At 47.3% G+C, this 15,807-nt stretch overlaps 1 protein-coding gene across 1 annotated transcript in view; it reads left to right on the plus strand.

Annotated features, from left to right (window-relative positions):
• Positions 1-6,320, plus strand: part of fam171a2a (family with sequence similarity 171 member A2a) — a 370,881-nt gene extending 364,561 nt beyond the window's left edge. Inside the window, exon 8 of the mRNA XM_038778520.1 lies at positions 117-6,320. Coding sequence (XP_038634448.1) covers positions 117-1,668 — 1,552 coding nt within the window. The 3' untranslated portion in view covers positions 1,669-6,320. The remainder of the gene's footprint in view (positions 1-116) is intronic.
• The last annotated feature ends 9,487 nt before the right edge of the window (positions 6,321-15,807 follow it).

A 15,807-nucleotide genomic window follows, 5' to 3' on the forward strand; every position in this document is an offset into this window, starting at 1 on the left:
ACTTATGTTCAGTTGTATGTTTGGAAATTTTTACCTTGTCCTGTCTTTTTAAATGCGAAAGTCTTGATTTTAAGCTTGTCAGAGTTTCATTAATAGAATTATTTTTTTTTAAACAGGAGAAGATGTCTAAAACCGCGCCAACAGCACAGAAAACTACAGATCGCTTCCACTTTAGACAGCTCCACTAAGGACCAAGCCACCTCCATGTCTCATATTAATTTGATCAGTACCAGCCACTTGGAATCAGTGTCCTCCAATGGGGATATGGATATTCACACACCCATCCTGAAGTCCGCCTTCAGTACATCCCGAGAGTTTGAGAGTTCTCGAGAGGAGTTCTTCAAGCAGATCCCATTTCGGGATTCAGGTCAAAAGATGAGGCACATCAGCAAGGCATCCACTGATACTTTGGCTCATCGTGGAATTTCAAAAGAAGACTACCACAGACCGGTGGAGAGCTTTCCATTGAAAGTTGCAAGGTCCATGGATGCTTCCGGAGAGTTAGAACCACCTTTAATGGACGACTACCACCGGAGCTACAGTTCAATGGTTTCACAACAACCAATGGATGAAAAAGGCAGAGAGGTTCATGCCAGACGCATTTTGGCTGAAAGTAAACTTTGTGCGAATGATCCACCCTCACCTCCACCATTGCCACCACCTTTTGAATCCCTCATGGGCCACAAAATGGATAATAAGCCCTCAGAGTACATGATGTCCCAGTCTGTTGATCACCTGGCCAGGCCTACAACATTGTCCCAGCCAGGTCAACTGATCTTCTGCGGTTCTATCGATCACATGAAGGACAGCATGTACAGAAATGTAATGCCTACTTTAGTCATACCTGCCCATTATATGGGATTAACTTCCGATTATCCTTGCATGGATCAGTCAGCGGGCGGACCAACAGACCAGCTGGAGATGAAGGGGGCTCCCATGGCCCACCAGCTTGGACCTCAGCAGTATCAACATCAGCAAGTGCAACAACCGACCCCCCAATCAGATGATGGCGAAGGCAAAGGATGGGGACCCCATTCTTCCTCTATGAGTGGCCCAATGGCAGTATTACTGAACGAGTCAGCAATGGCACAGATGAATGGGGAACTGCAAGCACTCACCGAAAAGAAGTTCTTGGAGCTTGGGGTAAAGCCTCAACATCCCAGAGCATGGTTCGTATCATTGGACGGGCGTTCCAACGCTCACGTTCGGCACTCCTACATTGATTTACAGACAGGAGAAAGAATCGGAAGCAACGATGCCAGCTTAGATTCTGGCGTGGATGTGAATGAAACAAAGCCAGGCAAAAAGATGAAAGACGACCGCGACAGGCATGTTCCTGGAAATGTGGCCTACAGTAAACTTGTCTACATGGATGACACTGAGCAGAGCAGCAGTGAAAGTAGAACAGCCGTCTGTTCCCCAGAGGATAACTCGCTCACCCCTTTGCTCGAAGAGACCTCCGAACACAGGGAAACACTTCACCGGCGGGATCGCAGCAGAGGTAACAGCATGAGGAGCAGCACCAGCGAGATCCACAGGGATTCCGCCACCAGCCCGGAAGAGGAGATGCAAGACCTTTCTGAAGGGGCAGATGACCAAGGTGAGAATAAAAAGAGTCCCTGGCAGAAACGAGAGGAGAGGCCTTTGATGGTTTTTAACCTGAAGTGAAAAAGCGGACTTATTTTCCCCGAGACCTTGAATAAACTCTTCACAAGTGTTTGAAAATGCATCAGCATCCTGACAGAAAATTTGAGCACAAACAAAATAAAATTACAAAGTCTGAAGCAACATATCTGGTGACCTTTTATTAAAAAAAAAACTTTCTCAAGAGAGAATCCAAATGGGAAGAGGAGATGAAAGCAGCAACTAGTTTGTCCAGAATTTGTGCATTTTTGTTTTGTTTTTGCAAAAGCTGAAGAAATTGCTGCGGGAGAGAAATGAATCCCAGAGACAAAGCTGCACGTTTGCACGTTGGAACATGCTGTCTTTGTCAATGTTGTCTTTAGAACTTAATACTGAGTTTTTGTAAAAATAAAAATGTCAGTGTGGTACCAACCCACACAATAAACTCAGTAACTGTTTTTCCTGAGGAAGATGAAAAGACTATATAAAGGTTAGGTCCTTTTTGTTATTTTAATTGGAACAACCCTACCAAATGAAGCATTTTCTTGCTTGAGGAGCAGTAATTTTACATGTCACAACTTTTTTGAATAGGAGCTTTTTTTTTGGAAGGTACTTTTTTGTTTTCTTTCTCGTATATCGTACTTTCCTTAACTTGACCCGAAACTAATCCCAGTAGCAGACCATATAGATCTGGTCCAGTACTCTCCAAGTGCCTTCTTTATGTCTAAGTTGTGCAAAAAGGAGGGAAAGCAACATTTTGTGCTGATGTAAAGCGGCAGGCGATGACAAAGAGCCTAAAATTAGGAAGTCAGAATTTATACATATTTTGTAAGTGTGACATTCGATATGTGCAGAAACAGCTAAAGAACCGTAGCCCAGTTACAATTTAGCACTGTGATTTTTGCTAGCCAACCTGCTAGGTAGGAGAAATAATCACAGGTACAATTAATTCAAGTGCTGTTTTATATTTAAATATATTAGTTTGCGTCGAGATGAATTGTTCAATTAATATATGTGGAAGAGAAATGACCAGTAGCCTGAGGCCTATAGGGATTACCTGGTAAATTAATGATGCATTTGTATGATTTCTTGTGTAAATCGGCTAATATACATAACGACTTATGTTAGATTGCTGCAGAAGTCTAAACAAAGTACCTGTCATGTACATTACCTGTTACAAGGGATGTATCTGGCCATGTAAAGTGTAGGAGAGCCTAATTCACTTGAATTATGGGCAGCCTTTTCAGCCCTCCTGTCTGAGTTAGGAACAGGAGTTTAGCACCCTGAAAGTTATTTGCATTCACCAGTGCCCCATTACCTTGGCAATGTTTGGTGTTACCTACAGGGAAGCAGGCCCTGGACTCTGGGATTAGGCTCATTTCGGATGCGGGTACTGTGATGTCAATGGGACAACGCCTGTCATTTTATTGAGCTGGCTGGATGGGACAAGTAATAGTTAACAGCCCGGCACTAGACAACCCCATTGATAGCTTCCTAGGTCAGGCCAGGATGAGCAAGAGTGCCTCCACCAGGGATCCACAAATTTAACCTGGGCCACCTCCGTTGTGGCATTCTCCCTGCTCGCCACTACCCCAGCAAACTTCCTTTCTTCAGCCCAGAGATTGACAAAGCCACCCCTGGTCACCCAAACTCTGGTTACAACACGCCAGCCAAATGTCAATGGGGTCCAGCTCTCAAAATGGCCCATCCTATCAGCACCATTGTCAAGCATCTTATTGGCACATTCAACCAGACAGGCACTAGAAAACTTGCTAGCTGAGGGGGAGCTACATCCTAATGACTGTAAGTAAAAGATTGCCCATCCAGTGTATTGTCAATCTATATCAAATGATTATCTTCACCATAAAACATGAATTAGCTGAAAAGAAATCAAAGTGAAATAAATGATCAGATACTGCTATGACTATTAATGCCCTGTAGTTTATTGGATAACGTGAACAGTATATCTTACTGAACATGACTCTCTGGGTTGTGATATAAATATAGCAAAGTATTTAATTCAGGCCCTCTAAACAAGTATTCACTGAACACAAATTTTCAGTGGGAATTAAACACATTGCTTAGCTGCAGAAATTGCTTTTCACATTTTTGTTTTCCTTTTGTGGATCAGCAACGTCAAAATGAGTAAAGTAACAGTCATAGAATCCCTACAGTGCAGAAGGCGGCCATTCAGCCCAGAGAGTCTGCACTGACCCTCTGAAAGAGCACCCTATCTTAGGCCCACTCCCCCACCCTAACCCCTGAACCCAACAACCCCACCTAATCTTCTGGACACAACGGGACAATATAGCAGAGCCTAACCTGCGCATCTTTAGACTGGGAGGAAACTGGAGCACCCGGAGGAAACCCACGCAGACACGGGGAGAACGTACAAACTCCACACAGACAGTGACCCAACGCTGGAATTGAACCTGGATCCGTGGCGCTGTGAGGCAACAGTGCTAACCACTGTGCCACCATGCTGCAAATTAGTTATGCAGCATATTAGTACACATTGCCTTTTCACCTGAGAGACTTGGGTTCAAAACCCAGCCTTGGCCACCTACTCAGCCAATTGAAATGAATCCAGGAAGTATTTATGTCCAACTTGAAAGATGGCCCCCTCCAGCGTAGAACTCACTGTAATTGGACGGAAGTAGCAAATCCCAATGAAATGACTGGAGGGAAAAATGGAAATCATCAGGTTAACGTTAAGCCTCATTGCTGGGACTAATTATAGACCTTTCTCTGTACCTCACCTTGTTAAAGCTGAGGGTAAAGAAAGAGGGTCGGCTATTTCAGTTATCATCATTGACGTCTCTTTATGTTAAATTTATAAAAAAATGATTGTCAGATATCAGAAATGCAATGCATCATTTTAGGATATTTAGTTTAAAAAAAGCATCATCACCGTATCAGACAGATACAAGAATATTATTACTTTACTAATTCATATCTAGTAAATACTTTATATATTTCTTTTGACATGAATGTCCCTATATGCACACCTTACTGTTGGCTAAGAGCAGGCAAATGTTAACTGATATCCCAAGTTCCAACAGGCCTGTGAGTGAATGAATGATACACAATTTTCATTAAGCTTAGACTTCTTATTCTATATGACACAAAGGAAGCAGAACCTATGAACCTGTTCTTGCAATAAAGAAGCTCATTGATAAAAAATGCAAAAAAAATTAAACATTGCTTTCAGGTATTAGCAAGCACCCAGAAGCCCAGTCACCCAGCCCCAATATTGATTATACGCTTGATGATCGCAGCTCCGGGAATATTTAAATGAAGTTTTACAAAAAAACTAAAGATGGGATTTGATGTTGAATGAGGCCAGCCTATATCCAGACAGGTTATGAATTGGAGCCCAACCTGTATTACCACTTCCACCCCTCTCACCCCTCCCCCCCCCCCCCCCCCCCCAACACATTTCTGCTGACATTATGAACCTGCGGAAAATGACAGATGGTAAACAGCATTCTGGACCACCTGATTTGTCTCTCTCATAATTTGTACATCACAATATATAGACTCCCCACTGCACCCAGAAGTGGCCTAACCTCATGGGGTTCCAACAAAGAAGCATGAGGCAGAGGAGCTGGAGGGGGGAGCAATTTAGGCTGGGCTAAATTAAAAATTCAAACCAAATTAGGGAGAGTACAACTCTCATTGAGGAACTGGATTTTAATTAACTACAAATGATGAAGCAAACCTTTTTGGGGTGGAGGGGAAGTGGAATTTAATAAGCTACCGGATAAGATTAGTCCTTGTTTTTCGACATTCAACATATTTTAGCCAATAGATTTTACACCTTAACGGGTCCTTATTTTTGCAACCTAATAATCCATCTCAGAACATGGGTGAGCCAAAAGCTGACAGAAAACTAATCCTGTTTATTTGTGTGCTAGGTTCTTTTTCAAAACTTCAATTGCATTCAGTTTATTACTGCGTCACTCATGCTGAACGCATGATCATAGACAATATATGACCATTCGCAAAAATGTTGTCCAGCAGCAAGACAGTGGAGCTTCTTTACAAGGCAGGGACCCAATAGAGAAGCGCATGGCTCATCTGTAACCAGCCAGTTACTTTTATAGCCCTAGTTTGAACCCACACCTCGAGTGCAGCATCATAAGATCACCTCGTAACAACCTAAATTAGACCAAAAGTATATTAAGGAATGCAATCTTTTTTCATCGGTTTGAAAAGCCTATTAATTGAGGTGCCAGCATTTCCTGTTAATGCACATATTAAACTATGTAATTTTAGGCTCAAAATAAGAACTACTCTAAGGGTTATTAGTATTGTAATTGTGGACTTGTTGCATTTTTTAAACCTGATAGACAGTTGTCTTGTGCCACCAGTTCGCATCTCCTTTTGGGGCATTCATGTCATTGTTTCAGATGTTGTACCACAACTGAGGTAGGATGAATGACCTGGACTGATTCTGCTGGTCGTAATATGCGTGTGGCTACATTTTGAAATGATTATTAGTGCTAGTGACTCGGTGTCTTTTGTTTGACTCTTGGCCACGTTTTTTTTTACGAGGTGGTCTTAAACAGAAATGTGTGCTTGGCATCGAGTTTGCTCTTTTCAAAGAAAACATGGTCAAAAATGCTGTGCAATCTTTTTTGCTTGTTCCTAAAAGTTGTTAATACAAAGCTTATTAAAAATGTTTGAGAAATGAATCCAGCTTTTCTGCATTATTGAACAAGTCATTGAACTGGGGTTGAAAATTAATGTGTTGCAAAATTATGTTGATTAAAATCACAATATTAAAATCACAATACCTAAAGTTCTGGGGTCTAATCCCCTCCTCACCTTCCACTAGACCCGAGAATGCAGGCCTGAAGGGTTTGAGCCCGCATCTGTGCTGAATTAGTTCATAATTTCCTGGGCCAGGTAGGGGAAAACCACCAAGTTGCCTGCTTTTGGGATGTCAAGATATGTATGTGGGACTGGTCTGAATTTATCAGTCATGCCTTGCCTGATTAAATAGCCAATGGAAAGTAACTATTTCGGCTTTTAAGCACAAACAAATCATCATTTGCTCAAAGGCCTTCAGGACAGGAAGGAAAAATGGGGACAAGAAAAATTCTACTTTGTAGTTGCCATTCAGATAAAAACGGAAGTTCATACAGCAATCTGTTGAAACATCTTGACTCACTCATTGCTCCATAGGCTAGCATTGTCCCTCTCTGGAAAACAACCGAGGGAGTGACCTTATGCACTGGGATGTGCACTGGAATGAAAATAAAGGGAAAAATGAATTTAAAAAATGCAAAATACTCATAATTTAAAATACGGAGGAAGGGACAGGTACAGCATGCTTGATAAATTGTATTCGATGAAAAGAGCTACGGGTAGGTAATCCCCACCATCTTTCCCAATTAATAATCAGACAAATGCCACAGTTGCACAAAAGGACGGCAATTTCAAGATCGGCTTTTCAAGACAAATGCAATGAATCATATTTGTTTTGAATAGTAAATTCAGATGTTAGTTTTCAGTGATGATGTGAGAATTGCTCATTACCCTTTTTACAAATAGAATTGAGTGATCCATTTGCAACTGATCCATGTGACGGCAGCATCCTGGGGCCTACCATTGATCAGAAACTGAACTGGACTAGCCACATTAATACTGTGGTTACCAGGGCTGGCCAAAGTCTAGGAATTCTACGGCGAGTAACTCACCTCTTCACCCCCCCAATGCCTGTCCTCGATCCACAAGGCACAAGTCAGGAGTGTAATAGAATACTCTCCACCTGCTTGGATGAGTGCAGCTCCCAACAACACTCAAGAAACTCGCCACCATCCAGGACAAAGCAGCCCGCTTAATTGCTCCTCCTTCAACATTCAAACCCTTCACCATGAAATGAAATGAAATGAAAATCGCTTATTGTCATGAGTAGGCTTCAATGAAGTTACTGTGAAAAGCCCCTAGTCGCCACATTCCGGCGCCTGTCCGGGGAGGCTGGTACGGGAATCGAACCGTGCTGCTGGCCTGCTTGGTCTGCTTTATAAGCCAGCGATTTAGCCTTGTGAGCTAAACCAGCCCCATCCGCCCCACCACCGATGAACAGTGGCAGCCGTGTGAAAAATCTACAAGATGCACTGCAGTAACTCACCAAGGTTCCTTAGGCAGCATTTTCCAAACCCACGACCACTACCATCTAGAAGGTCAAGAGCAGCAGATACCTGGGAACCCCACCACCTGGAGGCTCACCTCCAAGTCACTCAGGACCCTGATTTGGAATTATATCGCCGTTCCTTCGCTGTCGCTGGGACAAAATCCTGGAACTCCAACCTCCACCAGCACAGTGGGCATACTTACACCTCAGGGCTGCAGTTATTCAGGAAGGCAACTCACCACCACCTTATGAAGGGCAACTAGGGATGGGCAATAAATGCTGGCCTAACCAGCGATGCCCACATCCCGTAAATTCATTTAAAAAAATGATAATATTGAAGTAACATTTTGGAAAAAAGAGAACTACCCCAAAGCTAAGTGATTGACTTCTTATAAATAGAGGAGTTTGTTATTTTAAAAACTCAGACGCAGGCAGGTGGACTGTCCTACACACATCCTTTTTCCATTATCCGATAGTGCACTATCTAGATCTTTTCTTCCATTCATTACATCACGATTACATTATTCCCTCTTTGGGCACCTCATCACTATTTTTCTTTGTCTTTTTAACAGGGAGATCTGTTCCAAATTGTCATTGAGCACTCGCGCTGGCCAGAACAATTCCCCGGTGCATAGAGGAAATTGTTTTATTTTGTGAATCAGTTGAGGTATAAAGGGAAGCATGAAGGGAGTCAAACCCAGGAGAATGCTGCCACTCCCTCAGACAAAGGCAATCCAGTCCTTCAAATCCACAATCTGTTTTTTTCCTGGTTTATAGTTTGTGCTCCCAAAAAACGTTCATTTCCATCCTGAACACTTCCCTCATTGGTGTCTAAAATTTAAAAATCCCAGCACTTGGCTCAGTATCAGTAACTGAAATAGTTTGCAACATCCATAGAAACATTATTTTACTTATTATCCACTGTCCCTATGCAACAACAAAAAATGGACAACCATGCAGTGCATCTGTTCAGGAAACTGATTCAACCCTACAGAGGAATATGTCTGAGTCTAAATTACCCTTAGGAGACCTAGAGGCCGAGCTGCTTTGGGCCATAGCCAGAAAAAGACAGAAATAAGCACAAAATACAGGCAGCTCTCGACTTTTAAGGTATTCAAGTTACGACGAGCGGCACTAAAGATTATGCATGACACGCCATTTAGACTTTATGTCGGGGGAGACACGTTCACAGCGCTGAGGACCCAGGTTCGATCCCGGCCCCGCATCACTGTCCATGTGGAGTTTACACATTCACCCCCTGTTTGCATGAGTCTCACCCCCACAACCCAAAATGTGCAGGGTAGATAGATTGGCTATGTTAAATTGCCCCTTATGTTAAATTGCCCCTTAATTGGAAGAAACAGAATTGGGTACTCTAAATTTAAAAAAAGACTTGAAGTCAGTTTCGACTTTACAGCTCCTTGCCAGAACCTTTATACACGCGCAGACATTCTGTGCTGCCCATTGTAATACTGGACAGGTTCTTTATTAGGTTGGACACTGATGTTTTTATTAAGTTAAAAATATTTGGTACAACCATTGCCATTTTAATGCATTTGTACACTTACATTGTATTTAATATGTGCAAAGACTTGCAGAAGTTCAAAGCTACACAGTAGCATAGTGGTTAGCACTGTTCCTTCACAGGGGTAGAGATCTGGGTTCGATTCCCAGCTTGGGTTACTATCTATGCAGCGTCTGCACGTTCTCCTAGTGTCGGTTTGGGATTCCTCTGGGTGCTCCAGTTTCCTCCCACAAGTCCTGAAAGACGTGCCTATTAGTTGAATTGGACATTCCGAATTCTCCCTCATGTACCCGAACAGGAGCTGGAGTGTGACGACTCGGGGATTTTTGCAGAAATATCATTGCAGTGTTAATGTAAGTCTATTTGTGACAATAATAAAGATTATTAGTCGACTTCCGGTGGCTATGATGAAGTAGGAAGCCACACATTTGGGAGCTCCCGTTTTAAAAGGACTTTTCGGCTCTTTTTAGAGCCCAAAACGGAAATTTTTCGACATCTCCCGGTGGGGGAAGGTGTGCTGAACGACTTTCCCCGCAGTCCATGACTCGAACTCGGAGTGGAAAGGGGGAAAAAGCAGCAGCAGCTCCCCAGAAAAAACAGGGGAAGAGATCCAAGATGGCCACCGGCAGAGCTCCAGAGGAGTGGAAACAGTGGGCCCAGGAGCAACTAGCTGCTCTCCTGCGCTGCTTCACAGACTTCAAGGCTGAGGTACTGAGCTCTCTGCAGGAAACAAACAGAAGGCTGTCGGAGATTCAGACCACCCAGGGTGCTGCCATCAAGGAGTTGCAGACGCAGGCCACTGAACGAGAGGAGGAGGCCGTGGTCCTCGTGAGTAAGGTGGAGGGGCACGAGGCACTCCACAAGAAGTGGCAGGAACGCTTCGAGGAGCTTGATCACCGCATGAGGCGGAAAAACGTGCGGATCTTGGGCCTTGCGGAGGGGCTGGAGGGGAAAGACCTGACAACCTATGTGGCTACAATGCTGAACTCGCTAGTGGGGGCCGGGTCTTTCCATCTGCCCTTGGAGCTGGAGGGAGCACACAGAGTACTGGCCAGGAGGCCTAAGGACAATGAACCCCCGCGTGCGGTGCTGGCGAGGTTCCACCGGTTCAGTGATCGGGAGTGTGTGCTGCGCTGGGCCAAGAAGGTGAAGAGCAGCAATTGGGAGAATGGGGTAGTACAGATCTACCAGGATTGGAGTGCGGAGGTGGCTAAGCGGCGGTCCGGATTTAATCGGATGAAGGAGGTGCTTTACAGGCAAAAGATAAAGTTCGGAATGTTGCAGCCCGCGCGCCTGTGGGCAACTTATTCGGACCGGCATTATTATTTCGATTCCCCGGAGGAGGCGTGGGCCTTTGTGCGGATCGAGAAACTGGACTTGAACTAGGGGTTTGGGGTTGCGGGGTCGGCTGTAATATCTTAGCGCTGGATTCTGCTGTTGCTATGTTCTTTTTTTTTTGTACTTTTGCAATTTTGATATGGTTATTTATGGGGGTGTTGTTCTGCTATGTTTTTTCTGCTGTGGGGCATTGGTTGAGTTGTGTATCTTGCGGGGAGGGTCGGGGGGGTTTGTTGTATTCTATGTCGGGTTGGGGGTATGGAGTGGGGCTGTTATTTGGGAGCTGCATCAGAAGGGTGTGGTGGGGCAGTGCGAAAGCGCGGGCTTTCCTCTGGTTTCCTGCAGGGCGGAGACGGTGATGGGGGAGGCGGGGCCTTAACTGGTTCTTCCCCACGCTGGAGCGGTGCCTGGAGGAGGGATAGATTGGGGGATGATCCCACTTTGGGAGGGTCGGGTTATTGGCGGGAGTTTCCGGGGTCAGCAGAAGTTAACTGACCCACGGAAGTACAATGGAGGACGGTTCGCAGCTGGGAGGGTTCCTAGCCTGGGGGGGGGGGGGGGGGGGAGGGAGGGGGGGAAATGGGAATACCGGGTTGCTGCTGGTAGGGTCAGGAAGGAGCTGGTGGGGGCTGGGGGGACAGAGGAGAGGTGTTGTCGCTGTGGGGACTGGGTCGGGCAGGGTGTGCTGGCCTGGGGCGGGCAGTCGACGGGCTATGGCTAGTCAACGGGGGAGGGGGGCGGGACGCCCTCTGATCCGGTTGGTCACCTGGAATGCAAGAGGGTTGAATGGGCCGATGAAGCGGTCAAGGGTACTGGCTCACCTGAAGGGGCTAAAGGCAGATGTGGCAATGCTTCAGGAGACCCACCTGAAGGTGGTGGACCAGGTCCGCCTGAGGAAGGGATGGGTGGGGCAGGTTTTCCACTCTGGGTTGGATGTGAAGAACCGGGGAGTGGCGATTCTGGTGGGGAAAAATGTGTTGCTTGAGGCGTCGGAGGTGGTGGCGGATAAGGGGGGGTAGGTATGTTATGGTTAGGGGCAGGCTACAAAGAGAGAAGGTGGTACTGGCTAGTGTGTATGTCCCAAATTGGGACGATGCGGCTTTATGAGGCGTATGTTGGGACGGGTCCCGGATCTGGAGGCGGGAGGTCTGATCATGGAGGGGGGGGGGGGACTTTAATACGGTGTTGGGTCCTTCACTGGATCGGTCCAGCTCTAGGACGGGTAGGAGGCCAGCGGTGGCCAAGATACTGAGAGGGTTTATGGATCAGATGGGTGGGGTGGATCCATGGAGGTTTGTGAGGCCGAGGGGACGCGAGTACTCTTTCTTCTCCCACGTATTATAGGGTCTACTCTCGGATAGACTTCTTCGTGGTGAGTAGGGGACTGATTCCGAGAGGAGGCCGAGTATTCGGCCATTGCAATCTCCGACCACGCTCCGCATTGGATAGAGTTGGAGATGGGGGAGTGCGGGACCAACGTCCGTTGTGGCAGTTGTATGTGGGGTTGTTGGCGGAGGTGGAGGTGTGTAGGAGGGTCCGGGCAAGTATTGAGAGGTACCTCGAGGTGAATGATACGGGGGAGGTTCAGGTGGGGATGGTCTGGGAAGCCCTGAAGGCAGTGATTCGTGGGGAGCTGATATCCATCCGGGCACACAGGGAGAGGAGCGAGAGGGATAGACTGGTGGGAAAGATGCTGGAGGTGGACAGGAGGTACGCAGCGGCACCAGAGGAGGGACTGTTGGGGGAGAGGCGCAGCCTGCAGGCTAAATTTGATTTGCTGACCACTAGAAAGGCAGAGGCACAGTGGAGGAAGGCACAAGGGGCAGTGTACGAACATGGTGAAAAGGCGAGTAGGATGCTGGCTCATCAGCTCCGCAAGCGGGATGCGGCTAAGGAAATGGCTGGAGTGAGAGACAAGAGTGGGAATGTGGTGCGGAAGTGGGTAGAGGTGAAGGACGTCTTCAAGGACTTTTACGGGGAACTGTACCGGTCGGAGCCAATGGGGGAAGAGGAGGGGAATGGAGAAGTTCCTTGACGGGCTTTCTTTCCCGAAGGTGCAGGAGGAGAAGGTGGAGGGGTTGGGTGCGCCGATTGAGCTGGAAGAGCTAGTTAAGGGGATCGGGCAGATGCAGTCAGGGAAGGCACCGGGGCCGGATGGATTCCCGATGGAATTTTATAAAAAGTTTGTGGACCTAGTGGGCCCCTTGCTGGTGCGGATACTCAATGAAGCGTGGGAAGGGGGGACTTTGCCCCCGACGATGTCGCGGGCGCTAATCTCGTTAATTTTAATGAAGGATAAGGACCCCCAGCAGTGTCGTTCGTACAGGCCCATATCTCTCCTCAACATGGATGCTAAGGTCCTGGCAAAAATCCTGGCCACCAGGATAGAGGACTGTGTGCCAAGGGTTGTGCACGAGGATCAGACAGGTTTCGTGAAGGGAAGGCAGCTGAACACGAATGTGCGGAGATTGTTGAATGTCATCATGATGCCGGCGATTGAGGGGGAGGCAGAGATAGTGGTGGCGCTGGATGCGGAGAAGGCCTTCGATAGAGTGGAGTGGGGGTACCTATGGGAGGTGTTGGGGAGGTTTGGATTTGGTGAAGGGTTCATTAGATGGGTAAGGTTGCTATATGAGGCCCCAATGGTGTGCGTGGCCACGAATAGGAGGAGGTTGGAGTACTTCCGGCTTTACCGAGGGACCAGGCAGGGTTGCCCCTGTCCCCCTTGTTGTTTGCACTGGCAATCGAGCCGCTGCCGATGCCGTTGAGGGATTCAGAGAGGTGGAGAGGCTTGATGTGAGGTGGAGAGGAACATAGGGTGTCGTTGTATGCCGATGACCTGTTACTGTATGTGGCAGACCCGGTGGGAGGGATGCCGGGAGTGATGGAGTTGCTAGCTGAGTTTGGGACCTTTTCAGGTTGTAAATTAAATTTAGGCAAGAGTGAGGTGTTTGTAGTGCACCCTGGAGACCAGGAGGAAGGATTTGGTAGGCTCCCGCTTAGGCAGGCCGGGGAGAGCTTTAGGTACCTGGGGGTGCAGGTGGCCAGGGACTGGGGGACTCTTCACAAGCATAACTTCACCAGACTTGTAGATCAGATGGAGGAGGAGTTCAAGAGGTGGGACATGCTGCCATTATCGGTGGCGGGGAGGGTACAGTCCGTCAAAATGACGGTGCTTCCGAGGTTCTTGTTCCTCTTTCAGTGCCTGCCCATCTTTATCCCCAGGGCCTTCTTTAGGAGAGTGACTAGCAGTATTTTGAGCTTTGTGTGGGCACATGGGACTCCAAGAGTGAAGAGGGTGTTCCTGGAGCGAGGGAAGGATAGAGGCGAGCTGGCGCTGCCCAACCTTCTGGGGTACTATTGGGCAGCCAATGTGTCAATGGTGCATAAATGGGTGATGGAGGGGGGAGGGGCAGCGTGGAAAAGAATGGAGATGGCGTCATGTAGAGGTACGAGCCTGGATGCCATGGTAACAGCACCGTTGCCGCTCTCCCCTAAGAGGTTTACCACGAGCCCGGTGGTGGCGGCGACCCTAAGAATCTGGGGACAGTGGAGACGGCATCGGGGGGAAACAGGGGGCTCGATGGAGGCTCCACTGGGTGGCAACCATCGGTTCATCCCGGGGAACAAGGATGGGGGATTTAGGGGGTGGCAAAGGGCGGGCATCAGCAAATTGAGGGACCTGTTTATTGGCGGGAGGTTTGCGGGCCTGGGGGAACTGGAAGATAAATTTGGCCTTCCCCAAGGGAACATGTTCAGATACTTGCAGGTAAAGGCGTTTGCTAGGCGACAGGTAGAGGGATTCCCTCTGCTGCCGTCGTGGGGGACGATGGACAGAGTGCTTTCGGGGGTGTGGGTCGGAGAGGGGAAGGTGTCTGACATCTATAAGGTAATGCAGGAGGTGGAGGAGTCGTCAGTGGAGGAGCTGAAGGCTAAATGGGAGGAGGAACTTGGGGAGCAGATAGAGGACGGGACTTGGGCGGATGCCTTGGAGAGAGTCAACTCTTCCTCCTCATGTGCGAGGCATAGTCTCATCCAATTTAAGGTGCTGCACCGGGCCCACATGTCCGGGATGAGTAGGTTGTTTGGGGGTGAGGACAGGTGCACCAGATGTTCGGGGAGTCCAGCGAACCATGCCCATATGTTCTGGGCATGCCCAGCACCGGAAGAATTCTGGAAGGGGGTGGCGGGGACGGTGTCGAGGGTGGTTGGATCCAGGATCAAACCAGGGTGGGGACTCGCGATTTTTGGAGTTGCGGTAGAGCCGGGAGTGCAGGAGGCGAAAGAGGCCGGTGTCCTGGCCTTTGCGTCCCTAGTAGCCCGACAAAGGATTCTGCTACAGTGGAAGGATGCAAGGCCCCCAAGTGTGGAGACCTGGATCAGTGACATGGCGGAATTTATAAAATTGGAAAGGGTCAAATTTGCCCTGAGGGGATCAATACAAGGGTTCTATAAACGATGGCAGCCTTTTCTGGACTTCCTGGCTCAAAGATAGGTAACTTGGTCAATAGCAGCAGCAACCCAGGGGGTGGGGTGGGGGGGGGGGGGGGGGGGTGTGTTCCTTATTGTAGTGTCTATTCTGTAACTTTATATTGTGCTAATTTGCATTGTTGTTAAAATGCTGTGTTGTTCATGGAGGTGGGGCGAATGTTTATGATTGTTAATATTATTGTTATTTTTGGTATTTTACTATGGTGCGTTATTGTATAAATTCAAAATTTTTCAATAAAAATTATTTCAAAAAAAATAAATAAAGATTATTAGTCTAAAACAGGCAATTGACATTGATCTGATGGCTTCATTATATCCCCCACACTGAGGAACCTATGCTAAGGCATGCAGACATCAACAGTTGCCTCAGCGACTTAACAAAACAGACTCGAGGGCATTTAACACCCCATGAGTGATTTCCAGCCTTGGTTCAGGAACCAATCCGCCATCTGTACCCTTGTTCCCATGGGAAAATCGGTTCCAACTTCCCATGTTTTGCTTACAATGTGGTTTTCAGGAACATTGTGTTCAGTCCGAGGACTGCCTTTACTGAAAGCACTCAGGCGTTTATTGAGAATAAAGACTTATAGCTTCAAGTCAATGATCTTTTGAGATAACATTTTTTTAAAAAAAAGTACAGGAACAGGTAAGAATCAACAAAGGGGAATGCAGAATTGATTAAATGACG

This window comes from Scyliorhinus canicula, chromosome 19 (genome assembly GCF_902713615.1).
Source record: "Scyliorhinus canicula chromosome 19, sScyCan1.1, whole genome shotgun sequence".
Classification (NCBI taxonomy): Eukaryota; Metazoa; Chordata; class Chondrichthyes; order Carcharhiniformes; family Scyliorhinidae; genus Scyliorhinus; species Scyliorhinus canicula.